The 26,811-nt window shown below is 38.8% G+C and overlaps 1 protein-coding gene across 3 annotated transcripts in view; it reads left to right on the top strand.

Moving 5' to 3' along the window:
* The window catches only part of b4galt2 (UDP-Gal:betaGlcNAc beta 1,4- galactosyltransferase, polypeptide 2), a 178,110-nt gene that overhangs the window by 123,106 nt on the left and 28,193 nt on the right, over positions 1-26,811 (top strand). For all 3 annotated transcript variants that reach the window (XM_046051427.1, XM_046051426.1, XM_046051428.1), the window contains exons 6-7: positions 18,115-18,302; positions 23,892-24,014. In XM_046051427.1, the coding sequence (XP_045907383.1) occupies positions 18,115-18,302; positions 23,892-24,014 (311 nt within the window). The remainder of the gene's footprint in view (positions 1-18,114; positions 18,303-23,891; positions 24,015-26,811) is intronic.

The raw sequence follows: 26,811 nt of genomic DNA, 5'->3' as shown, positions 1-26,811 counted from the left end.
CGCCCCTTTCAAAGTTCATTGGTCCATATCTTGAAAAGTAATTGAGATATCGACATGCTTTATACAACTTTTAATAAGATTGATCCAATGATGATTCACTGAAAATTTGGTGGCAATCGGAGCTACAGTCTAGGAGATGTCAAAAATGTTATTTTCAAAAAATTCTAAATGGCGGAAAGATTTTATAGGCGGACCTTAATAGTCCCAGAGGCTTTTTTGTAGAGCACATTGAGCTTCACCTGTATGAGAAATTTTAAGTCAATCGGACTTATGGTGTAAGGGGCGTGGCCTTTCATAGTTTGCATTTTTAAGCCTTAATTATAGCGCCACCATGTGGCTGACTGGTTTCAAACTTCTATGGAAGCTGATGCACACCATTTCCAGTTATTCCCCCAAGTTTCATGTTTCTAGCTCATTCCAGCTCACAGGAACTTGAGCCGGCGCAGCAGACAACAAATAAAAATAACTAAAACACACAAAAACAATATGGTACCGCTAACAAGGGAGGGAAGAAGGAAACAAAGAAGGATAGCGAGAAAGGAAGACAGATAGAAGCAAAAATAGAAGCAAAGAAAGAAGTACAGCAAGAAAAAGTGATGAAGAAAGAAAGATGGGGAAAAAGAATGAAAGAAGTAATAAAGAAGGAAAGAACAAAGCAATCATTGAAATAATATTGGAAGAATGGAAGAAAAAAGAAAGAAAGACAAGGAAAGAGGAAATCAAAGAAGGAAGGAAGGAAAGAAGGAGAGAATCAACAAAATAAAGAGATAAAATCAGAAAGAAAGAAAACAGAGAAGAAACAAAGCAAAGGAAAGATGTGGAGTATACACACAGCCTTATCCCCATCTTCATGAGAGGACATAATATTCATTCTCTGTCTGTCTGCCAGTAGATCATCTGTTTTTGTTTGTGTAGCAGAGTTTCTTCACAGCAGTGATACTTAATGGGACGTGTGATTTCTCACTGTTGGGTCACCCTCCTCTCTGACAACAGTAGCAGTAAATTTTCACGTGACAGAATCCCACAGGATGACGGCCAAAGAGCCCCAAAGCTTGAGTCTTGGGGTGAGACTAAATTTCTAATGGTGGGTCCTCTGACTGACAAAAATGAAGAGCTCCCTGCTTCACAGGGTTTCGTCTCACTGGGTGGGTTTTCATTATGTGACTTTGTGAAAATCACAACAGAAGCCTGAGATGCATGTTGAGAGAAGCCCCGAAGGTAAACATTTTTTCTGAAGTCAGATGAGAAATGGAGTCTTGTTTCAGAGGTCCCCTTGTGTCTCGACAACACAAGTTTAATCAATTAATAAAACACTTAATTACAAATGTCATGATAGGATTCTTTGCGAAACAGCCCACATGGCCCATGCTGGGTCCTCAACTTAACTTAAAGCTGTACCTATGAATATTTATTATATTAACAATGGATCTGATGATAATGAATAATGTGAAATGGGTCGATTGTAATGACAAACCCACTGAGTCCAACTCTGCAGTTTCCCTGAGCTCTACAGAGCATGTTTCAGCTAGTTTGTTCTTTCTAATAGCCCACAACTCTACTGTTTTGGTCTCACCTCTCTCATCAACCTTTCCAGCAACAAAAGCAAGAGGTTTGTAGTGAAAAAAACTTGAATAAACAAAAAGGATTTTCATTATGTGAATTTGCCAGCATCGAACTGCTAATAGACAAAGGTGGCAACACAAAGCTAGCACCTAGCAAATGAAGTAGTAGAGCATTTACCAGATAAAGAGACGGATGTTTTTCTCAAGAGATGGTAGAGACCAAACTAGAGCTAAAAGGAGAGTGAATATTGGACTTGTGTGTGTTAATAGGCAACTGTTTTTTAACACGTTTGCCATATTGACTTACAATGTAGAGTGATGCTATTAGTGGGCATCAGAAAAACCAAACAACAAGCTAACAGACACACAAAACTTGACATGTCATTGTTTTTTAAAGTTTTTATGTGTTAACAGACAGTTGTTCATTTAACATTCAGAAGACTCAGAGCAACTTTAGCATCTATTTGGAGTCTCTTGCTGTCTAAGAATGTAATCATAATTTTATATAATACTTATGATAATGATAAAATATAGCAATATTCACTATCCTAGCCCTGTTTCTGCAGCTAGTCGCTGACTTTGTCAGCTGTTTGATTCTGGGCAAGGAGCATACGGTTGATTTATCTGTGCTTGTTTCCTCAAAACAGTTGTATGGCTCGGACTCAGCCACAGAGTAAATCTATGTGCTGCTAAACCATAACAATGAGCTGAAAGAAGCTAGTAAGCTAGAGCTGTGGTGAACTTGAGAGTCAGGTGCTGATTCTCTGTGGGCTCATTGCTGTGAGCAAGCCCTCATTTGATTTTAATGTAAAAGTATTCATCAGTGGAGCTTTAGGCATACTCACTAGGCAATCCGTACTGTGCCCGAGCACTTTTAACCCCCAAAGTTTGACCAGTGTAATCGCTCTGTGGTTAAGCTGGACTCCGGCACTTGTAGTGTGATTGCTAACCGTGCCCGAGCATGGAACTCGGACATAAATGCAACTGTGCCGTGTGAGAGGGAGCGCTTTTTTTTTCCAAAAGAGTGCAACCCAGCTGTGATCTAACATTAACATAGCTATCCTTATTAGTTAGGCTCTTTACATGCTTGCTGAGAACTTTCTTAAAGGTGGATCTCCATATTGACAGCTTTATGTTATGTGCAGCTGTGTGTTCATGAAAGAGAGAGGGCCTAGTAAAAAAAAAATCAATATGTGGCGGTCAGCATTGGTACTGTGGCGGGTCGCCAGAATCAATGTATGGGAAACACTGGAGTGATGGCGTGCTCCGGCTCGGATTGTTTAGTCGCAGTGTGAGCGCAGGCCAGCGGGGAGGGGGGAGGGGGGGCAGTCATGCTCGGGCACAGTACAAGGCAACCGGGCTTAGTGTGAGTGCGCCCTCAAGAGTTAACCCATAACCAATAGCACCTCTGTGAACTGAGTTTCAAAATATCTACAGTGATCTGAGGGGACAATTTTTGGGATGCTCCTTGTGGTTACAAGAAAATCTGTGTGTCTTCAAGAAACGCCGACTTCATTCCACGGTGGCTTTCACTCCCAGTAAAAAAATGTCAGGGGAAAAAAAAAAGATTTCATTATTAGTTTGTTTGTAATTCTAAACAGAGGATGTTTCCAGATCTTTGCAGCAAGATTGGCGAATAACTCATTCAACACCCACACGGGCCAAGTAATAAAAGTATGGGGAAACTGGAGAAGACTCTGTCCGTATTAGGGGGAGGCAGATGGTGTCCCATATTGGTCCTGATGGGAAATGGGGAAGGATGAGTCATCTGAATGTATCGAGCTGTAGGTTTGAGGGACATGCAGCATGTAACCAAGCCTTCATGTTTTGTTTTGTGTGTCTTACCTGACATGAAAAGGAGGTGGAAACAGGAGAGGGGGAAAATTCTGTCCGCTGCGGGAGAGAAAAAAGTTGTGATATAAAAGTGACAGAGGTTATAGAAGTTTCAGGCACATCATTGCATGAGGATTTTCATTACCGTTTCCCATCTACAATAAGATGGCATTTGTGTGGAATTTAAGTCTTTAGCTACATCGTTACATGTATGTGGAGGATATTGTAGTTTCTAGGATACTTCTTTTGTATGTCCCTTCCAAGATTACCGAAACATAATAACAAAGGGCTGCTTGACATAAACTTGCAGAGTCTGCTTATTTGCACAATATTTGCTAATGTGTGTGTTAAAAGTGATGGAGGAATTATCACAAGATTTGTTTTCTTGCTGTGTGTCTTCACCATTAATCAGCTGAATGTTTAGGGGAAATGTAATCACCAACAATTATGATAATCAAATGGACCATTTAAGTAATTTGTTAAGCAAAAAGGGCAAATATTTGCTGATTCCATCTTCACAATTTGCAGGATTTGCGTCTTTGTTCTGTTTTATATTATTGTAAATTGAACATCTTTGGGGTCTGGAATACTGGTGGGACAAAAAATGCTATTCGATGCAGTCACCTGGGGCTCTAGGAAATTGTAATGGGGATTTTTTGCTAATTTCTGAACAATAATCGAACAAATAATTGATAGAATCATCAATAATGAAAGTCTTGGCAGCGCTACATGAATGCTTTGTCTACAGTAGAAGACCACAGCTTCAAGATGGATTTAAAACAATCTGTTTCCGTCAAGCTTTGTGAAAATTGTCTCGTTTTATGTGCTAAATATTCTACCTCAGCCAAGCAGGAAAACCTTTTCTGCAATATTTGAAATTGTTTTGATTTCTGGCATTTAGCTTTTTTAGTGCCCAAATTAGAAGTATGCATCAAAGAAGGGGGATCAAACATAATAATGAGAATTTGTGCAAAATGTCATTTCCAGAAACCTATAAGGACATTTCTTTTATCCTTGGCCCCAGTTGGTTACTTTTTCTGAAATGTTCTGCTATCGAGTCCTTCCCCAGTGGTTGTAATGCTGTCAGTTTCTTTCTTTCTCTCAAATTGCTTTCAATTTCTTAAATTCAAGCTTGTTTATAATGAAACTAGTGGCTACATGACCTGCATTCCCTTTGTGGATATTTAATACGTTTTTATTGTGGATTCATGTTTGTATTTTATTGACAATTGTAAGTTCAGTGTTAGAAACGCCTCAGTGCTGCTTGGAGGGCGATGTCTAATACTGAAACAAAGGTGGTTTGGAGTAATGTAGTTTCTAGCTGGGAGTGTTCGTTTGTGTGTATTGCCCTTGATGATGGAGAGGTTAGATGTGATGAGGCACGCTATGGCTGTGATGCCTGAAAGAGAGAGAGGGAGACTCCTCTCCCTCTGGAGAGCGACCCTCTTTTGGTTTTTTACACCATCACACAGGTTTTTGTCACAGACAGAGCCCCATATGTCTGTGAGAGCAGGTCTGGCACAGCAGGTCAAAGCAACAAGCCACAGCAACCATCTGGCCCCATATTTGTCAAACTGTCAGGTGGGTTTGATTCTCTGCCCTTCACCTCCCCGCTGCCCTTCTTTGACATGCCAGTCTATGCTTGTAAGGTGGCAGATCCTAAGTACAGTATCTGTGTGGATGTGTGTGCATTTTCTGTAGGAGTGTGCTTTTTCTCTGAGTGACACATGCCGGCCCAGTCCCACAGGGTAGCTCTAACCTTTTTTGTCATTTCTCTTGGCAGCTACTCTGTTATTATCATCATCGTCGTCTCTCTCTCTCTCTCACGGTCTCCATTTATTTTCTGTATGTCAATCTTTTGTTCTGTCTGTCTTTCTTACAGTTTCTGGTCTCTGACCCTCTTCTGTTTGGCTTATGCTGTCATGTTGATCTAGTCCAATGCTAGTCACTCCTCTCTCTCTCTCTCTCTCTCTCTCTCTCTCTCTGACTCATGGTTGTCATGTCAGGATGCTGCTAACTGTAACTCTGGTTTGTCACTCTCTGGTCCAACACCACACAGTATTCTATCTGTATCGTTTACTGCCTGTGTGTCTGCTACTTACAAAATAAATTCTGGGTTTCCACATGTTGTCCAAGTTTGCAGCCTATTTTCTTTACTTGGTCCCGCAAAGGAAATTCATGCTAACATGCTAAAATGAGCTTAAATATAGAGGCACTTAATAAAAAAGATAGTCAGAAGCCATAATTGCCATTGGGCCGATCATTACACAGGGTCATTTCTAGCAGAGATCCCACCGTTTCTTAAGATACCAAATAGTAAGGCGTCTAGAGTGAGTGAAATGACATCTAGAGTTTTTCCATTTGATCGAGTGTCTTGGGTTTGAACATTACAGTAAAGGAGAGCTGGATCAAGTTCATAAAGAATATATATGTGATATAGGGGTGGGTGATATGGATAAAATGGTCTTACATGATTTATGCAATTTTATATATCAATATTTATGTTGTGGTTTAATAAATCTTATGGGAAGCAGTCCAGTTGGCAGTCTCTAATCTCTCGTCTCTCAGGTGATGCTATCATACAGAGTGCAATGATATGACTTTTCCTAAGTTACCTAGTGCCATTGGGTGGTTGATATAATTTTGATAGATTTATGTATTGATCTACAGCACAAATGAATGTGCTATGACATACGTTGGCTACACAGTACAATACTTCTTCATGGGAACAGTTGGTCTTGAATTTGTTGACAGTAACAAAAAAATATCAAAACAACCTCTTATCCTGTAAGTAATACATTGTGTTAAGAACTTATTTGACTTTTTCTTTGTTCAACATTTTGACACAAAATGTGATGTAGTGTTTATTTATATTTGATTATGTAGTACAATGCTGTATATTGCAGGTAGTGGTGGGGATCTGTACAGTTGTTTGATGTTGTTGCATGGAATGGGACTTTTATACTTGGAATCAAATGTATTCATTAATGCATTTATTTTTTTTCTACTGGTTTGAGTCTGTGGATTAAGGGCTTCCCAGTAAATCATACTGTATGCTGAGATATTAATTCACAGTTTTATTTCAGCTCTGGTCTCTTGAGACTATTTGGCCTTTCCAGTGAACCTTTCGAATCGGTAAAAGTTTTAATAAGGAATAAAACCATTACACACACCGAAAGTGTCAGTTAATCATATAGAGAGCAGAATAATTGTGATTTCCCTCACTTATTTTGCACTTAAATGTTAATAAGTTCTTTTTCAACATTTTTAATTCAGCAATAAACACTCCGCACAATAACCCAGATGTAAAATACACAGTGGACTGTTTATTTCCATGCGGGCTTCTCAGTCCAGATCCCTGCAATAAAAGAAAGTTACTATACAGTTAGTATTGGAATGCTGTCATGTACTTATTTACTCACAACAAATTACTTGCTTCATTGTTTCAGCATAGCAGAGTAGCATATTTTCACCAGCTGTTGTCTTGATGATGTCCTGGTCTGCGTCTATCGACTACACAGTGCAGAAAAATGGTAATTGAATTGCCCGTTGTGGCCCGGCCTTTTGCTTTATTTGGGAGCTCCTCTGTGTCCGGACTGCCAGAAAGTCATTACAGCAAATTAGTTATTTTGACCCCACGCCAACTCTTTGTGTTCTGTGCCAGGCTCTCATAAAGCAGGAGACGCGCTGCTGCGAGTATGACTGAAGACTGTAAGGTTATGAATTAGATATACATAGCTTGGCGTGTGTTTGTGTGTGCATGGTTGACTGCAGTATCTAATCAAGCTTTGATGAGCCTCCTGTTTCCCAGGTGGCGATGAAATGAAGGGATCATCATCTTTTATTAACAGCGCATGGCCAAGTGCATTTAATCACAAATGCTCATACAGGCTCTAATAAACATGATAACTGTCTTTCTCGTTTATGTACTTTTCAACTACTGATTGACTGATTGCTTAGTTACTGTTGCTGTCCTGCTATGACAGACACAGTATGTGTGGCTTTAGTTGACAGAGGCGCACACACACATCACAAAACACATATATGTGAGTTTTGCGTCATTTACTTTGCTCTCCAATTTTACATCTGTTGCAAATTGAATTGTCATTAAAAAAACAACTTTTACAGTCTGTGAGAGATGAATGAGGCTTATGCCACTGAATGTATTCTGGGTTTTGCCAAAACACTAATAACCTACTGTCCATCTATCCATCTAGATTGATTTTATTTTAGTTTCTTTTGTTTTGTAGGTTTGTAAATTAATGGAATTTAATTTGTAATGCTCACAGCATCTTTTCCGAATCAGTGTCCAATACAACAGAGCTAAGTAGATAATCCACAGAATTAACTGTCTACCATTTTCATGGGAATATTTTCTACTGAAGAAAACTAATCTGTATCCGCATAAACTAATGTGGTTGGTTAATAATGTGCTCCTTGACCTTGGAAGTAACACTCGGTTACCACTGTAAGAAGTAAGCTAGTTAGGTTGAGGTGGTTGAAGCTGCAGCTTAGGTTAGAGCAGATAAACACACTGTTTAATCCACTTTATACACTTCTTCTCTCCTCTGTTTTTGCTTTTGAAAGAAAAGACACCAGTCTCCACACTCTTTAAAGCTGAGTATCACCCCTACTGCAGCCTCATGCACACCTCTTAAACATGTGGAGAAATCCTAAGGAAGGAATGCTATCCTTACGACTGCTAAGCTATGAATCGGACAATTGGTGTTTGGGGGGGCGGTCAGTTCCTTTTTTCTTCCTTACACATATGCGTGCACACAGGAAGCCATGCACACACTTGCACACATTCAACTCAATCTCCATTAAATGAGATAAGGTGAAATCTCTCTACCTCTCCTGTGGTCTCTCTTTCCCTGCACTGACTGACCGGCTAAATGATAGGATGAGAGGCCCCACCTACGTCTATCTGCAGGAGGCTGATAAATCCTGTCACACACAAACTCTGCACACACACACACACACACACGGGCACTCAAAATTTGTGCACGGACATACACACATCACATTCAAATACACACACAAACCCGCTGTCTGGTGACAATCATTCAGGCAGAGCGCTGGCTGGACCTCAATCCATCTCCATGGCAACAGTTCAAGTGTGTGTGTGTGTGTGTGTGTGTGTGTACAGTGACCAGACATGGGAGAAAGTTATATGATGGTCTTTATAGGCACACACACTCGCGCGCGCGCGCACACACACACACACACACACACACACACACACACACACACACACACACACACACACTCACAGCGGGAGAGGCAATGGATTTATCTGGTGATACTCCGATATGGCTGATAGGGTTAATTGGTTTTCAGAGGGCATGTAGAGACTGACACTGACCAGATTACTGCAGAGACACCAAGGAAGCACTGCCAGAGACAGAGCAAGAAGCATGAGAGGAGCAGAGCGAAAATAAATGGAAGTGATGATGTGAGAGCAGGAAGTGTAGGGAGGAGGGGAGGTGGAAGAAGATTTACCTTTTACCTTTTGTGTCAAAGAGAAGTTATGGAGTGAGTAGAGGAGTCAAGGATGAGATTTATGAGGGAAGTTTAAGGTCAAAAAGAGGGTCAGTTAAATTTGATAGAGCAAATGTTTATTTCCTTAATTTCTTTCTTTGTTTTTGTGTCACTGGAGGCCTTTTAAACTAATTTCCCTCCTCTTAATTCAACACCATAATCTCACTCTATATTGATTTGAGTTTGGACACAAAGGGTTGCATGGTGGCAGCACATGTGTCATAAACATAAATGTCAGTGCAGAAATGCCAAACATATATCTGAGGTAGTTCCTGAGGTACAGCCTTACCTCAAGTCCATTTAGTGGTTGTTCTGGACCTTTTGATCAGATCACATTATCCTGTGCATGACCTTTTTCCCAGATCCTGTGGATTTGTAGGTGCATATCAGATCATGACTGAAAGCTCCAGAACAGCTACTAAATGGCCCTTGAGGTGAGATTGTTTTGCTGTGCCCAGAGGTGCCCTGGTGGGAGTCCAGCTGGGGAAGTTTGTTGAGGTGTCGTTCCCAATCTCACTCTTCCCTAGATTAAAAAAATAAACCTGGTGTTTGAAACTTGTTTGAAGTCATTTAGAAACAGCAATGCCATTACATAATTCGTCCTACAGAGAGCACTGACAGGTTTGCAAATTTAAGGGATCCATATCAAAAACATTTGCTTATGTTATGTTAAAAACATAAATGTAAAAAATGTAAAATCAGATAATATTTCCTGATCAGATTATTTATTGGTATGCGTCTCAAAAATCCAGTAATTATCACAATAACCGTTGAGATATGACAATGTGTCGAAAAAGCAGAATGTCCCAGTAGTCATTTACAGTTTCCTTCTTCTCTCTCTTGATACAAAAAACAATATGTGGCACCACACATACAGTCAGACGGGTTGCAAATGATTAAACGTGCAATACTGAGACAGGAGAATAAAATAAATAAATTGAGTTTCGTTAACTTTAATTGCCATTACAACGGACATGAAGAACTTGCCTTAGTTTCTTAAAACAGAAAAGGGAGAAGATAAAATGTTCCAGATAAGTTAATTTAATTAATAAATCTACATCATCTCAGTGATATTACTTTACTTACATACTTAATATGTAACCTTACATACTTAATATGTAACCTTACATACTTAATATGTAACCTTACATACTTAATATGTAACCTTACATACTTATGCATATATAACCTCCAGAAAATTCATTGTTACTGATATGACAAGGCTTTTAGTCTCCTAAAACTAATAACTGTTCTTAAACTTTCAAACAAAATACCACTTATAATGGCAGAAGGGACTCCGTTGAGGGGGAGCATTAAGGGTAGGTCAATGAGGGCATGATAAATGACAGTTAGAATGCTGAGTACGAGTGGAAACAGCTCCAATAGTGCTTTTAGTGTGGGTGGGTTTTAGGATCAGTGTTACAGTCCACAACAGGGCTACATAACAAGAACGTTAAATTCGGATGATTTTTTCCTTTGAAACATTTCTCTGTTCATAGTGAGATTCATAAAATAAACCCATAGCATGGCTTTAGGCAAGGGCAACTGGAATAAGATCGTAGAAGACATTTCGCCCCTTATCCAAAGGGCTTCTTCAGTTCTGAAGTGGCCCTTTGGATGCTTCTTGAGCAACGACTCTTGAGGTGTAAACAACCCTCGAGACGTTAAATGACTCACCACCAGTTAGTCAGAACTGAAGAAGGCTTTTGGACAAACATCTTCAAGTATCAAGTTGAATCCAGTTGCACTTGATTAGCGCTTCTAGATATACCATGACCGTCACTTGACCATAACTGAGAATCATTGCAGCATGTTAGACTCTCATCAGCAATGATTTTCACTTTTTCTGAATTGTGCCAATCTAATTTTGTAATAACTTTCTATTGGGTAGCCCTTCTTCATTGAACGAGAGTGTTGTTTCAGATTTATGTATGCCTCTGTTTCCTGGAACAGGTTTTCCAAACACTACAACCAAAATGTACACATCTTTGACGAGGTTTATACTTCCCATCACATTCAACAGGTGTGTGCAGAGGGATTAACACTCTTCAATCTTTTTGTTTTGTAAGTTTCAAGAGCATATTGAGTCTTCAAGGCTGCTGAGATGTCGGTGGCATTACTATTTCAGATGAATTCTGAAAATATGATGGCAGTTGTTTGTTTTTTACAGTCAGTTTTATCTTCAGGCTTGTTGAGATGGTTAATTATCAATTTCACTGAAGCTGATAACCACCTCCAGATGGTCCAAATCTCACATTTCTTTCAGCGGTGCCCTGCCTCACACACACACTGTTGAACACATTACAGAGAGCTGCCAAAAACCACAACATGGAGCTTTACAACCCCAGTTTCCTGCTGTCAGTCACTGAGCTGCAGCAGTTGAGCAACTGGACACCTTGATGGCAGATGATGAGTGCTCCACATTCAATTACCCCTCCCATATTTTCCAGGGCAGCCAGTGATTCACTCTAGCAGTTTTCCAGTCAGGGTCTGCTTTCCCAGCTGCTGCCAGCACTTTATCTCAGTTATCAACTGCCTTTGATGTATTGGGTCATCTGTGCTGGTGCAACAGTTTATAGGGCTGTACTGATAGTTTGAAGCTTCGTTCAGGGCAAGCAACGTTGACATTTGAATTCTACATCAACATTCACTCGAAAAACTAGATGTGATCAAAATTATACAATTTATAAATGGTACCGCAAAGTAAAATTTTGAAAACAACATTTTCATAAAGGCAGTTTGGTTTTCAATATTTGACTTTGCGGTACCATTTATAAATTGTATAATTTTGATCACATCTAGTTTTTCTTGACGGAGGTTGAATGAACTTACTGTAAGTCCCTTCAGACAAAAGCATCTGCCAAAAGAGTGTAATTTACACACATGCAGTCACATGAACATCAATCTCAGGAGCTTGAGAACCAGATTTTTGATGATATTTTCTCCAGATATCTGTTAGCTTGAAGAGGCAGAGGTGTAATTCCAAGGAACCATATTTGCGACACACACATACTTGTCAGTAAACTCATTTATGCAAGACTGAGACCATATGCATATGCGCACTGCATTATGTACAGCCTGATCAAATTTAATGGAGCAGAAATGTCCTTGAAAGTTAAAAGATGCCTGTGAAATTGCAAATGAGGATCCAAAATGGCCCTCTGCTAAATTGGAGAACCTTTCTGCATTTCAACCTGTCAATATGTAATTTGTTGATTTGTGAAATATTCATACGTGAACGGTTTTGCTATCCCCTTTGGGCCTCTGTAGGGAAATTGTGGCTGAGCAGTTTTTCCAATGCTATGTGGGTGAGAAAAAATGGAGATGGATTTTGGTCAGAAAAACACAGCTTAAAGCAGGAAGGGGGGGGGACTTCCAAATGCAGCCGGCAGCAGGGGAAAATGCAGAGTCCACAGAAAACACTGTGTCAAAATAAACAAGCAATATTGAAAAACAACTCAACAGTGTAGTGGTGGGATATGATTTTAACACGTAACAAATTGCACCTTAAAATCTCATCAAGGCTTTGCGTACCCACACTAGGTTTAAGCAATATTGCGGTATATACCATGCAACGGTAGAAATGTGTTCATATGTAGAGATTTGGCAATACCGCTTCCACCGCGGGAGCTATCCCTTCGTGTCTCTGCTACATAGGGTTAGGGGTAATGACGTGACTTGAGAGCGACACTTGGTGGCGGTAATGCACCTCTAAGCAGGATTTCCAACCACCGCAGAAGAAAACATGGAGAAGGGAGTGAAACTGTAAATACAGAGCAGGAGGAGATGTTTTTGTTTTTGTATCGCTGTTCCAAATAAAAGAAAATAGTCAAATGTGATGAGGTAGGGTATAGTTATTTTGAAACCATTTCTTAATTGAATTTTTTTGGGGGGCCATATCACCCACCCTTAACCCACACTGCTTTAAATGGCCTCTCCAATAATGGGTCAGTTTACCTCACATCCTGTAAGTGATGTGAACTTGCTTTAGGCAGGAAGTGATTAGAAAAGATGTAGAGAGCCATAAAGCAGAGCTGCTGGAAGGTTCACACACAGACAGCCAATCACCCCAATGATGCTTAACAGAGTTAGGAGCAGAAAAAGAGGGCATAGTTTTGGGAAAGATGTATTAGTTAATCTGCAGGGAGCTACACATCAGATAATGTCTTTCTTTCTCCTGTCTCCTGAACTCTCTGACTCTTTGCTTGATTTTATTTCTCATTCTGTCTCTCAAGCACATAAAGAAATGCATATTTGGTCAACAAAATTTTAATTATTTAATTATCAGGTGACATTATAACAAGTCCTTCAAATTAAATGTCAAAATTCATTGTTTGTCCATGCCTTCTGGAAGGACACAGTGTTTTGTTCTGATGACAGGACATCATTTATTTGTGCCTTCCAAAACCATTACACATTTTATGATGTGGCAACTCTCTGGTAAAATTTGGTTAGGTTAAGAGACATAAGCGACTTGGTTATATTTAGGGAAACATTGTGGTTTAGGTTAAAATTACTGCTTTGTTGAGGTTAGGGGACCACCATCATCATCATAGTATAATGAACACTTGGTTAAGACTCGGGAATGAAACCAATTTTGTCATTTGAACGTATATCGTTTTGAGGAATTTGGTGAAACAGACTTTTTTTCTTGAGAGATTTGATAATATTATGTCTTCTGGAAAACTGAGAATGATGTTGTTGCTAATTTCACTGATTACGTTATGTCCAGTAGCTTGTTGCATAACCTTTTGACACTTTTTAAGCAAAGTGAAAGTATGAGAAATATTTGAGATATAATTCAAAATATGATTATATTAAGCAAAGGTGCCAGGTACTTTAAGAGTTTAAATCATTTAAATTTTTCACTAAATCTCATCTGTTTATTTACATATTTCCTTCCAATTCCCAAGAATCACTGAATATTGTATTATATATATATATTAATATATTAATACTTCTGTTTTTGAAGATGTATTTCACTGTTTTTGTTCGAAAGTATCAGCTGGTGATCTTGCTTTCCTTAGTTTCTGAACTGAGATCAGTCATACTGTATGTTGCTTTCCTAACCCCATATGATGTTGTTCCAACTTACTGAACCAACTGTGATCAACAACAGCCAGAAGACCACTTTAGCTAGATATGTGGAGCCCCAGTGGATTTGTGACAATAGATTTTTCTGTTACCTGCACAGGGGATTATGCTCTCGAATCTCAGGTATTAGTAGGCTTACCAAGGGGATTACACATTGTACTTGATTTGGTCCGAATAGATAATGCACCGGTATGGAAGTGTACCTCCGAAAAAATAAAATAATTATCTCAGAGATGTTCTGTGCTGAAAGTGGGTGGTTTTCCCTAATGGCCAAGGAATATGTGACTGCAGCAATTGAGTAACAGTGGTGAATTGTTCTGCTGCATACTGTAGATACCGAGGCATTCATCCAACTGGGATGTCCTTTTTTCATGATATGAGGAATGAAGCCCCAGTCTCATTTACATAAACAAATGTAATCTTGTCGTGTGGGGCCCCTCACATCTTGGAGATTTTGAATAAGGACTTTAAAAGTCAAAATGACAGTCATAACAACTCAAAAAGCTAAATTTCCAGTGTATATACTGTACATTTATTTGTAGCTCACTATTGTAACTGTAACTGTATATCAGGAAAGGTAACTTACACTTATTACTATTAATGAATGAATAACATTTTTATTGTGTCCTGCCTGCAATTACTTAGAAGACACCTCAAAATCATATAATCCAACAACAGCACTACAGAAAGTCCAATAATAAAGAGCAATTTGAAAAGTTTGATTATCAGACCTTGTCTGTAATAACATTATGTTTGACTCTTGCAAGTATTCATCAACTTCTAGATGATGAATAGTTGTCATGCTTTTTAATGTTCTAATGTCCAAACCTTCTTGACATATTTCCTTATTAAGCTGTGTGAAATGTAGTTTCTTTATACAATAGATTTGATTTAATCAAATACTCATAAAACATAACAGTCTTTGGTATTAGTTAATTGTGTTTTCCATTCCTGGAAATGGAACAATTCATATATTTACATGTGGCATAGGTCTCAAGTAATGAACACTTTCAATCTACAGATTATTTTCTGTTTAGTTGATAAATTGTTTTGTCTATAAAATGTGAGAAAATGCTGAAAAATACTAATAACACATTTCCTAGCACTCAAGTTGAAGATTGCTTGTTTCGGCCGACCAACAATCCAAAACTCAAAAATTTACTGTCACATAAGGTATGGAAAAAGACACTAATCCTCACATTTGAGAAACTGGAATAAAGGAATGTTTACCAGTTTTTTTTTTTGTTTGTTTTTCTTTTTGCTTGCTCACTAAAGTGTTTATTTATTATCAAAATACTTAATTTTCTGTCAATAAACTAATCATTAATTGACTAATCTTTTAGCTCAAATGTGAAGGTTATACTTTTACCATCTGTTGACTCTTTTTGTAACTAAATTCAGTCTTTTTATGTCCTTATTCAACAATGGGGCAGCTGTAGTTGCTGAACTGAACTAGAGCTTGACTTGTTGCACTGGCTGATGCTTGCCCTTGCTCAGGGATTTGAGGGCATTTGTGCTCAAATAAATGGACTAGTTGTACAGTAAGTGAATAAAAGCGTTTCCTGAGGGAAAATTGTCCTGATGACTCGGCCTGTTAATGCATGTACCAGGTACTGACAGTACAAAGGGTTTGAATTTTTATCTTACTCGTGGAGAGTACATCTCTGTCTCTGTCTGCTTCCGGTTATTCAGGCTGCATGCACTTCTCATGAAAAGTAGAATAAATTCAGAGAGTGTTCGATGAGGGTGGGCTGTCAACATGTGTCAGAAAAGTATCTGCCAAAGAGTGTCAGGTTGCGCAGTAGCTTCACTTCTTGCTTGCTGACCTCCCTGCAGCTTGACAAGAACTTGGATTTTACCAAGCTGAGCTTTTGGACTCTAGAAAGAGACATACAGTGCCTTGTACATTATTGAATTTATAACTGTTATATATATTAACTGGGACTATTTTATGTTGCTGTGCTGCTGAACCTGGGCCATGCGAGACTGGAAAACAGATGCATTTCACTGCAGCATTCCTCTCTCTTTGGGTTAACACACACATAATTTCATAGTGCATGAAGCAGAGATAAATACAGCCTACTGAGGACACTAAATATTGATTAGAGGTGGGTAGTGACAAGCACTATAGATTCCGTTACATTATGTCACTTTTTGACTAAATTGTACTTGTTGGAGTAACAACAGGGAAGGGGCTCATACAAGACATAACATCCTGTTGTAGAATTTATTTGATCCCTGATCAGTTTAATCAATGAATGAACTATGCTGACGAGAGAGCATTGATATGTATGGGTGTGAGAGCATGTCATTCATGTGTTTGTGTTTGTTTATGGATGGCTGTGAGCTGAACTGTAAATTGTTGAATTTAAAGTGCGTGGTGTTCTTCTGGGAATTTTGGCAGTGACAATACCAAAACACCTCTGGCTGTTATTTGCATGTAGCCCAGGAAAACCAAGACAAATTGCAATCTGATTTGTGACCTTGTCAACGAAGATGTGTGCATTAATATGTGTAAATGAAAGTGTATTAAATCTCATCTGGATTTTAACCTGATCAGAGCTTGTGGAGCTTCTATCTATAACTTCAGTTCAGGCTTCACTCTCACCAGCTGTTTCTGCACCTCCCCCTTCACAGAATCATTCAAAAATTGTAAAAATATTTAGTGCTCTGCTCGTGCTACGTTCTTATGTGGGTGCTCTGAAAAAAAAAACATATTCTTTGATTTTGAAACGGTAGCCTTTTGTTGTTGTTATTTAACCTTTCTGATGCTATTGCATGGTTCAGTCTATCATCATCAACATCATATGCACTAAATTGAGAATCACGTCGTCCTGGCCCTGGGACTGTTAGTGCATACTTCTCATTTTGTTCAAAACTGTGGGTCTTAACTCTTGCATTACCCTTCATTAGTAGACTTATCTAGACATAACATAAAAATGCCTGCACACTTGGGTGTGAGAGGAAGTCCTATGCACCGCTATCAGGCGTACCATAGCAACGAGACAGTTTCCTTCTATCTAATTTACATCACCCTGTCTTATTGTCTTGTAGTCCAACCTGTAATATTTACCTCCCACTTGAATTTATTCTCAAAAATACGTAACAAAGCTCCTCACATATCTGCTTAATACACATATTTAGTTTCCAATTACAGGATGATTCTGCATTTTACGGGACAGTTGGCAACCCTAGACATAACAAACATTTACCTTACCTATTCATTTCATATATTGCATTATTCTGATTCAACAGAAGTAAACAGATACCACAAAAAATGCTTGAAAAATACTGGAATTTGTCTCAGAGTCTCAGAAGCAGATGTTTTTCACTGTTTCAGGCAACATGAGATCAACAAACACAAACGTTCGTACTGGCTTAATCCAGAGAAAAAGCACCTTTGATGTGAGCCTGACCTCCTTTGGCTTGGTCTGACTCATTTCCTCTTTCTTTATGGTAACATTGGCTGTAGCGATTAAGCATCCAGTTGTTGTTACCGTAGGCTACATAAACCACTTCATAATTGCAGTTTGCTTCTACACCACTCTAAGCCACATTAATTGTGTTGAAGTATAATGAAAATATCATGTTTTATATATTTTGGCAGTATTAATTATCTCTGTATCATTTAGTGCCCTTTAACTTGTATTACTCTGCATTTTACCTTACAGGTTGGCACGCTATCACAATTTGAGGGCACGTGTAAATTATAGAAAGAGAGTTACGGAACCTGTTATCTGTTTAATTGAACATCCTGATTTGTGTTTCAGACAGCGACATGTTCCAAGCTGTTAAACCTTTTTCACACAGAGCCTTTCAGGCAGATAACATGCTGATGAAGCTACATGATCTTCCCTCCTCATCTATATGCAAACAAATTGTTGGGCTTCTGTAAATAACATCATAGAGTACGGTCTAGACCTGCTCTTTTATGAAAAGTGCTCTGAGATAACTGTTGTTGTGATTTGGTGCTATATAAATAAAATTGAACTGAAAAATTGAATTGAATTAAATAATGGTCTTTCTTGTGTGTGTGTGTGTGTGTGTGTGTGTGTGTGTTTTGTTTTGTTTTGTTTTTTTGCAGTTGGGTGAGGACACCTTCAACCGTGCCAAGTTGTTAAATGTTGGCTACACAGAGGCTTTGAAGGACGCAGAGTACGACTGCTTCATCTTTAGTGACGTGGACCTGATCCCAATGGACGACCGCAACCTGTACCACTGCTACGACCAACCGAGACACTTCGCCATCGCCATGGACAAGTTTGGTTTCAGGTGAGGAGACAATTTTCAACTTGCGTGTGATTTTAGGGCTGACGAGGGACCACAGTACCCACCTTCTTAGCACAAGTTCCTACTTGCATTTACCATAATAAGTCTTGATGCTTAGGAACACTTACGTTCAGTTTATATGGTATTTGCCAAAGTCTAATTTCTCATTTTAGTTTGAGCTAATCTCTTTTGTAAAATGTAAATATGTGGAATTTAAATATGTAATTGGCAGCCTAACAAAACATTTTACAGACAGTCTTTGTTCTGACAGACAATTGACAGAGCAGTATTTAATTTGACTAAATCTCATTATACTTTGAAATCCTTGTGTGAAGTCTAAATTAACATGAAAATACAACACAGTCCACCGCTGCCAATTTTTATTTGGTCATACTTCTGTAGTCCTGACAAGAGCACATGATGCAAAGCATAACTAACAAGTCTGCAGCTTGTTAAAACACCCTTATTAATTTTGAAGGCTGTGTTCGAATGATGGACCTGCTAGATCAACCTGTATGAATCAAGTTGCTGGGCAGTCTGCTGCAGCTGCTGTTTCTGTAGCCTAAAGGATCTGTACAAGACAACACTGTTTGTGTGTTTTCCATGATTTATATCAGTGAGGCACTGACTTAGTTGGCAATGTGCTGTCGTTGTGCGTAAATTCACTAATGAGAAACTTAGTAAACTTTAGTGTTGATCACCAGGCTCCCCAGTAAAAACGCAGTACACATACAGTACACTAGAGTATAAACATACACATAGAGTAAAAAGGAATCTGCAACTATTTGAATAGTCATTAGCCGTGTTTCCATCAACATTTTTTATGCGCCTTTTGAATTATCGCATTAGAAAAGGTTGATGGAAACGGCAAAATTTGAAAAAAAAATCCTTGATTTTGCAAAAACGTTTTTACACATGCTTGAGGTGGTCTTTGCCTTTGTCAAAAAACTGTTAATGCGCTAAATGGGAGATGGAAACACTTTTGGCAAATAAGCTCTGACGTAACTCACAATGATCGGCTGTTTCCGCTGTCGGTGTCTTGCCGGAGAAATGGCTGGTAGCAACTTGGTCGCTTGAAACACATTCCTAAGGACCTCTCTCCATTTTTCTAAAATCAGTAGCCATCAGTTCCATGTGACTAGTTTTGTTTCTGGTTTGAAACCCATACGTTTATTATTATGTGTAACTACGCTTATAGCCTGGTTTATTCGCTCCAAACCAGCTGATGGAAACGCATGTATTTCACATTTACTTTTTTTTCTTTTTGGTGACATTTCAAAAGTCTGCTTAAAATTCGCATGACAATTAGATGGAAAAATGTCATACATTCTCTAGTTCAGGCCTCTCAGTTATTGATATGATATGACTGAATATCATTGGGTTTTAGTGTGCTGGTCAGACAAGACAGACACAAGCTAATTAATGACTCATCATCAAAAGATAATGTGGTGGGCAGTTTCACCGCCTTACCTACCACAATGAATTTTAGACCTCCTTTGAATGAGAAAAAACTACCAATGAAATCTGAATAGGAAATATATTGAAAGAAACCTTTGTCAGAGAGGAACACCCCCACCAATCACTTTGGCTTTGTGTGCAATGGATGTGATTTTAAAGCTAAGGGGTAACCATGATGCATGTTATCAAAATGCAGTGTACAGCTCCAGAGTTTTCCGCCAGCACTGAATGATTGGTTCTGTTTTATTTATGTCTTCTTGCATAAAGGCACCACACCTGCCCTTAATTATCTAAAAGCACTAGAAGCAATAATTAAATTACCCTAACATGGCGAGTGAATGCGCCCTACCCCATCCAAGAGTTGTCAGTCCACAAGAGTTACCCTACTGAAAACCCTCCAGCGGGTCCCTGATATAGTGCTCAATAAGCTAATTCTATCTGGCACAAATATACAATACCAGGGTTGTAGCAAACGCTTCTTATTAGCAATGAATCAGTCAGGACTTTAAATCGTTTTACCAGAGTTTTTTGGCCCCCAGAAAATGAAGGACAGAGGGATTAAAGTTAAGCCTGGTGGTTTGAGTGAGTGGAAGGTCACAAAATTGATTGAAGTTAATTGCTGATGTAAAAATCAGATCCTTGTAGAAAATTGGCTCCCAAGGTTAAAGTAGTCTGAGTCAGCCCACCAACTTTTTTTGTTCGGCCCTTCCAGTTTTAGCATTTAGCACTTCCAAATGAAAGGAAATAAAGTCAGCAAGAAACAAACAAGCAAATAAAGAACTAGTGAAACTTTTGATTTAGGCATCATGACGCTGACTTAGCGCAGAGGGTAAATTTAGCATTTTAGCTGAGTCATTTCAGGAAGACGATCGTAGCTGCTCTCAAATGTAAAAGCATTAGTAGTTTTTTGATAAATAGTGAAAACATCGCCGGTGAAAGTCAGGTCACATGAAGTGCTATTCCATTACCTTAGCACCTGACAACACCTTACAGCTCTCTGAGCAGAAAGGGTCACCTTGAAGTCCATTTCACAACACGACTCTTTCAAAAACATTCCACAAATTATCGCTTCTCAAGGGACCTTATGCAATGTATTAAATTATATTACCATTATATTATACAACATGCTGTGGAAGCTTAAGTGCTTGTTCCCTGGGTAGGCGCACTGTGAGTGTGCTACAGCCCATTTGCACATTTACAGAGAGCACATTTATGCTAGGTCATGACCTTATCCTGGCAACGTTGGCACGCTTTTGAGAAAATTAAAGAAAGGCAATATGTGAAATAATCAAAATGGTAAACAATGCACAATATGCTATACAGGAGAAGAAGACCGCAAGCTGAAAATGCTGATGCAGGAAATGCATTCAGCTTGTTTGATGGAGTTAATAGACAAGAAATGTTACTTTTACAATAATTTCACAGGTTAAAGACCATAAAAACAGGGCAGCACGGTGGTGCAGTGGTTAGCACTGTCGCCACAGCAGGAAGGTCGTTGGTTGGAACCCCTGTCGTCCCAGCCTTTCTGTGTGGAGTTTGCATGTTCTCCCCGTGTCTGCGTGGGTTCTCTCCAGGTGCTCCGGCTTCCTCCCACCGTCCAAAGACTAGGTTAATTGTCCTTAGTTGAGAGTGGTTGTTTGTCTATGTGTGGCCCTGCAATGGACTGGTGACCTGTCCATGGCCTGTACCCCGCCTTTCGCCCGATGTCAGCTGGGATTGGCTCTTACGCAGGATAAGCGGTTGACGATGGATGGAAAAAAAACCTGGTTTCCACAATTTAGAATTTCTCTGTAATATTAAATACTTAAATTAAATTAAATAAGGAACGATCACTTTTTAAGTTAGAAACACAATAAAATAACAGTCAAAGACTCTGCTAATGTGTTTGATTATGAATATGTGTGTGTCGTTTCATTAAGGGTTGATTGACGGTCCTGGCAACATAAGCAGAAAAACCCACAACATCAGATTTTGATTCAAACTTTGCTAAATTCAGAGTGGTGTATGACAAATAATAACACAAATAAAGAAATTTGCCATGTGGAATAACCACAACGGTTCCAGCTTTGGCATAAAAGTGTCAAGTGTATCCCAGCACTCAAAGAAGGAAGCTATTTGAGAAAATAAGTTTTCAGGACCTTTAAAATCCATACTGAACTAACGGTTGAAAATTTAGGGCAGGTCACCTTTCCAACTAATCAGTATACTTTTAAATGCCACAACACAATGATAAACTTCATCATCTGTCCAGTGGAGCCCAGTATATTGTATTTAAAATTGTATTTTTATTTGCAGAATAATATGGCTTGCAATTATCCACTTATTGTCACTTATTCACCTGCCCCAGGTGTTTCATTCTCTGCCGTCCATGCTAATACTTGTTGTAAAAAAGTAAACCAGCGGAGCTAAGCTGACCTTTGACATGTGTCAGTCACTCCTCAGAGAGAAAATATACAGTATTTGTACAGAATAAGAGGACAAGAAGTCACCAAATTGGCATCATAACATTATTGCTGCATTTCTATCGTGCTTATGCAGTATTAATCAGACTAGTTCATGGAGTCACACCGTTGAAGATTATTAAGACTTTTCTTTATCCTGTTACAAGTGAGACTAAGTTCTTAAGTTCTCAATAAAAATATAAAAACAATTTCCAGTTTCTCTCTCGATTTTTCTCTTCTTCTTCTGCACTAGCATGTGTCCATTTTAAGGAGAAGCACACACGCACACTCCATATTGTTGCTGGAAACATACGGACTCATTAGTTTCTGCTTGTCATCTTTCAACAGGGACCTGTCATGCGTTTGACAACACATACTGTACAGAATATACACACATGTACACACACACACACCCTCCGGGTAGACTCCAGGCGCCTGTCATGACATTCGCAGCTGACGTCCATCCCACTCCACCAGTCTCACAACTTTTGAGGAAAAAATAAAACACCTGTCCGCCCTCTTTTGTCCACTGTCTACACACACACACACACACACACACACACACACACACACACACCGTACAAATGGCTGGTATTTTCATAAACAGAACACAAACCCTCCGTCATTTTATTGCCTTGTTCTTTCTTCCTTCCTCTTCTATTCATTTTCTTTCTTGTATGTCTTCTCTTCATTCCCTCTGTTCTTATCTTTTCACTCATTCATTCTACTCTAAGCTGTAGTCGCTTTGTCATGTGTCTTTTTTAACCGATAAGGTCACAGGGTTGATTTTGGGGCAAATATGAAAATGCTAAAAAGGTAACTTGGCTAATAATCAGCCAATATTTATTCGGCTGCTTCTAACCACCGGAGCCCTACAGTATGTAGTGATACTATAGCCTCTCTTTACACCCGGTCATTTCATGTGTCTTGAGTGGATTATATATGGATATGGATTATCCACTTACTGTAGAGGGGCACCCATAAATTATCCACTTAAAAACGTATCTAATACACGTTAGGAAAAGATCTGATTGCCCAAAACACTTCATGATGTAATGTGATTCAAATGTAAATTCTGCCATTTCTGCAAGTCAAATGCAAAAAAAAAAAAAAAAAGCTGGCACCTTCCGATAACTTTAAGAAATATTATATTAGTAATATTATTAACGATTATTTGAGTGGATGCCAATTTTATTTGATGTCATGTAATGAACTGCGGTTTAGTTTTTCCTACAATATTGGGGACTAGGCAATCCTTCAGATGTTGCACTGGATGTTTGTTATTAAATGTTCGATTTGGTGTTTTCTGCTAATGCTAACGGCTTCCTATAAATGCTGTAAACAAATGAGGCCATGGTTAAAATGATGGTAGATCATACTCGGATTATTGTTGGTGTTGTTGAGTCCAAATTTCCTGTGAACACTGTTGCTTCCTGTTGCAAAGACATTTCTCTTTGACTTCACTAATTAGGATGTTAAAAGGGATCACAGAGTTGAAGCTGCTAATCTTTCTACTGTATGAAGGATCTTGTTTGTTTATGCAATTCTAAAAAAAATTGTAAAAATATATTCATTTAAAATGCTACATGTATATGATTTGAAACGTACTAACCTGCTTCCTTTATATATTCTCCCACCTTTCATTTTCTCCTTCCCTCATCCATCCCATCTCTTCTTCTCTCCTCTTGTGAAGGCTGCCCTACGCAGGCTACTTTGGAGGAGTTTCAGGCCTCAGTAAAAAACAGTTTCTGAAGATCAACGGTTTCCCAAACGAGTACTGGGGCTGGGGAGGGGAGGACGATGACATCTACAACAGGTAACCATGGACAGACGTAGCATGCGCTGGTGGCTCTGATTTCTTCACCATTTAAATGTGACATTATCCTGTCTACCATTATGTCTATGTTTAAATTGCGATCAGGCAAGTAAAGTAAACTCAAACTCAAATTACACTAAATTACTTGTCAAGATTAGCATTTTGTAATGAGTTCAGCCACAGGAAAAAACAGTAATATTGCATCTGTCAGGGTTATGTTCAGTCATCTGTTTGGAATAAAATCCTTGTCAGACCACCAACTGCAACACGTGCGCACACACACACACACACGCACACACACATTCATGTGCACACAAATATGCTCATCATTTTAGCCTCTACTGCCGATTGTAGCGGTAAATGTGGCGAAATCAAGTCTCTCAGCTGAAAGTGGCAGTGAAGTTCCTCATGGAGTGGATGATTTATTGTAATTGTTCGGAGAAGGAGAATGATTAGCAAATAAATTAACCTTTTGAAGCACTTCAGTCAGCTTTTAATGACTTGCTCAAGTTCACTAATAATATTACTATGGAAGTGAGCTGAAATCAAATCCAAGGGAAGAATATCTGTTTGACAGGAAGACAGAAAGATGACTTAAGACTGCTTAAATGTGTTGAACCACTTACAGAGCCATTAGTTTAATTTATGGTCTACTCAGACGGTTGTTTGGACTGAAAATTGTTTTTAATTACCTGGTGAACTTATGATCTGACAATTAAACAAATGATTTTGCATAGAAATAATGAAACTACCTTTGCATTGTGCCTTAATCACAGTTGACATATTCCATATATCCCTCTGTAACCACTCCGTTGCACATGTTACCCCTGCCAGTCACATCAACACACTGGAAATGTCCTCTTCATACTGCTGAAATAAACATTTAAGGTTGCATAATTTTCATAATTGAAAAAGTTGACAGTCTCCGTGGCGAATTAGCTTCAATTTTTTATTTATTTCAGTCACATAAACAGATGCATATGCATACAGAGAACGCGGCTTGGCTACACTAATTATAAACACACAAGCAGCAGGATGGCTCCTCACAGACAAAATGCGACCTCCATCTTTATTGTATCTCCATTCTTTGTTTTCTCTTTTTCTTTCTCTCTCTATGTCCCGCTGTCACTTTCACACTGTGAAGCTTATCTTTCTCCTCTCAGTTTAATAGCATTATAAGAAAACTGAAAATAGACCATTTGAAAATTGGTGTTTTTGAGAATGGACTGTGTCAGTCAACACAGTATTCAAGAGATTACAGTTGTTTGTCAGCGTCTGGCAAGATGAGATAAAAAGAGATCCATGTGCAGTTCACTAAATAGTCATGTCGCGTGTGCATTTGTGTTTCTGTCTGTGTGTGTGTGTGTGTGTGTGTGTGTGTGTGTGTGTGTGTGGGGGGGGGGGGCGCAATTATGTGTCTATGGATGACAGATAAAGTTAAACCTCTAACTTTTTTATTGGATGATAGTTGCAGTCGGCCATTAGATGCTGTAGATTTCCCTCGAGATATTTTCTGCACTCGAACTGAGCAATTGCAGCTGCTATGAAATGTGAAGTGACGCGTGGGAATATCATTAAAATCTCAGTTGAATCATTCAGACATTGATTTCTGCAATTCAGATTCACCTGCATAGTGTCTATACATACATTTACAAGGCTACGTTGATAAATTCATCCGTAGATCTCAAAGGAGAAGCTTTTCACTGAACATGTAAACACTGCTAAATGTTCACATTTATTTGGATAAGACGCAAAATGCAAACAGAATTACATCCTGCTGAGATATTTCCCACACAGCTACACAACTAATTTCCTCTGAACCAAAGAGCAAAAGTTTCTTTGTAGCTTTTCCTTCCTCTGTAGTACTTTGTACATAAAGTGAGTCTGATGTAATTTGTGATGACCAGTGGACACTCTGGCCATACATGGCAGTTACCGGATAATGGCTAATTGAATTTCCCTTCAATTCCCAAGACTGTCTGGGGTCAGTTGCTTTAATTATATCAGTGGAACATCCTGGTGGCATAGAGGTTTAAGATGCCATATAATCACTATGTGCCAGAGTTGAGTACATCCGGGACCACCGCTCTCACTCCCTCATTTTCTGTCAGCTCTTCGCTTTACACCAGATGTTTTCAAACTGTGATACACATATTGTTGGATTGAGTTTGACTTAAACCTTTCGAGGATATCATTACCTCTGATGTCCATCCTAAATAAATGTTATTAATTACACTTAGAAATCCTAGAAAAAAGTGTTCCTCATAAATCCAGAACTTACTTAAGACTCATTATGTTTTTAAGTTTTCTTCAAAATCAAAGTAAGCCAGTGATGGCTGTCTATACATCCATGGGCACATAGCAAACACGAGCTTCTATTAGCTAATTTGGCATACATTAAAGGTGCCAATTTCAAAATGTAAACAAATACAGGCTAAAAAATAGGGCTTAAGTTGTAGATCACAGCATAACTCACTGAATCCCTGGAAACATTTTGCTTACTGTTTACATCCCACAGAGCATCATGGCAGCTGTACTTACATAACATCATTATCCCAGAAATAGAAGGGGCCCACAGTGTGTCAGACTAACCCCTGTTGTATACTATCCAATAGAGGCAGAAATGCAGGGGAAACAACTAAAATATAAACAAACATTATCATTATTGCATGTTTTTTTCCATAACAAGTATGTCCCCTGGTGAGATGCAGTGTGTTTTCTAATTATTTTATTTTTAAAACCATTAAAATTGTTACATGCTAATATGCAGTGTGACTGTAGCAAAAGTCATCATATC

This window comes from Micropterus dolomieu, linkage group LG06 (genome assembly GCF_021292245.1).
Source record: "Micropterus dolomieu isolate WLL.071019.BEF.003 ecotype Adirondacks linkage group LG06, ASM2129224v1, whole genome shotgun sequence".
Taxonomy (NCBI): domain Eukaryota; kingdom Metazoa; phylum Chordata; class Actinopteri; order Centrarchiformes; family Centrarchidae; genus Micropterus; species Micropterus dolomieu.
The sequence above is the reverse complement of the archived record's forward strand: the minus strand, read 5'-3'. Positions and strand labels throughout refer to the sequence as shown.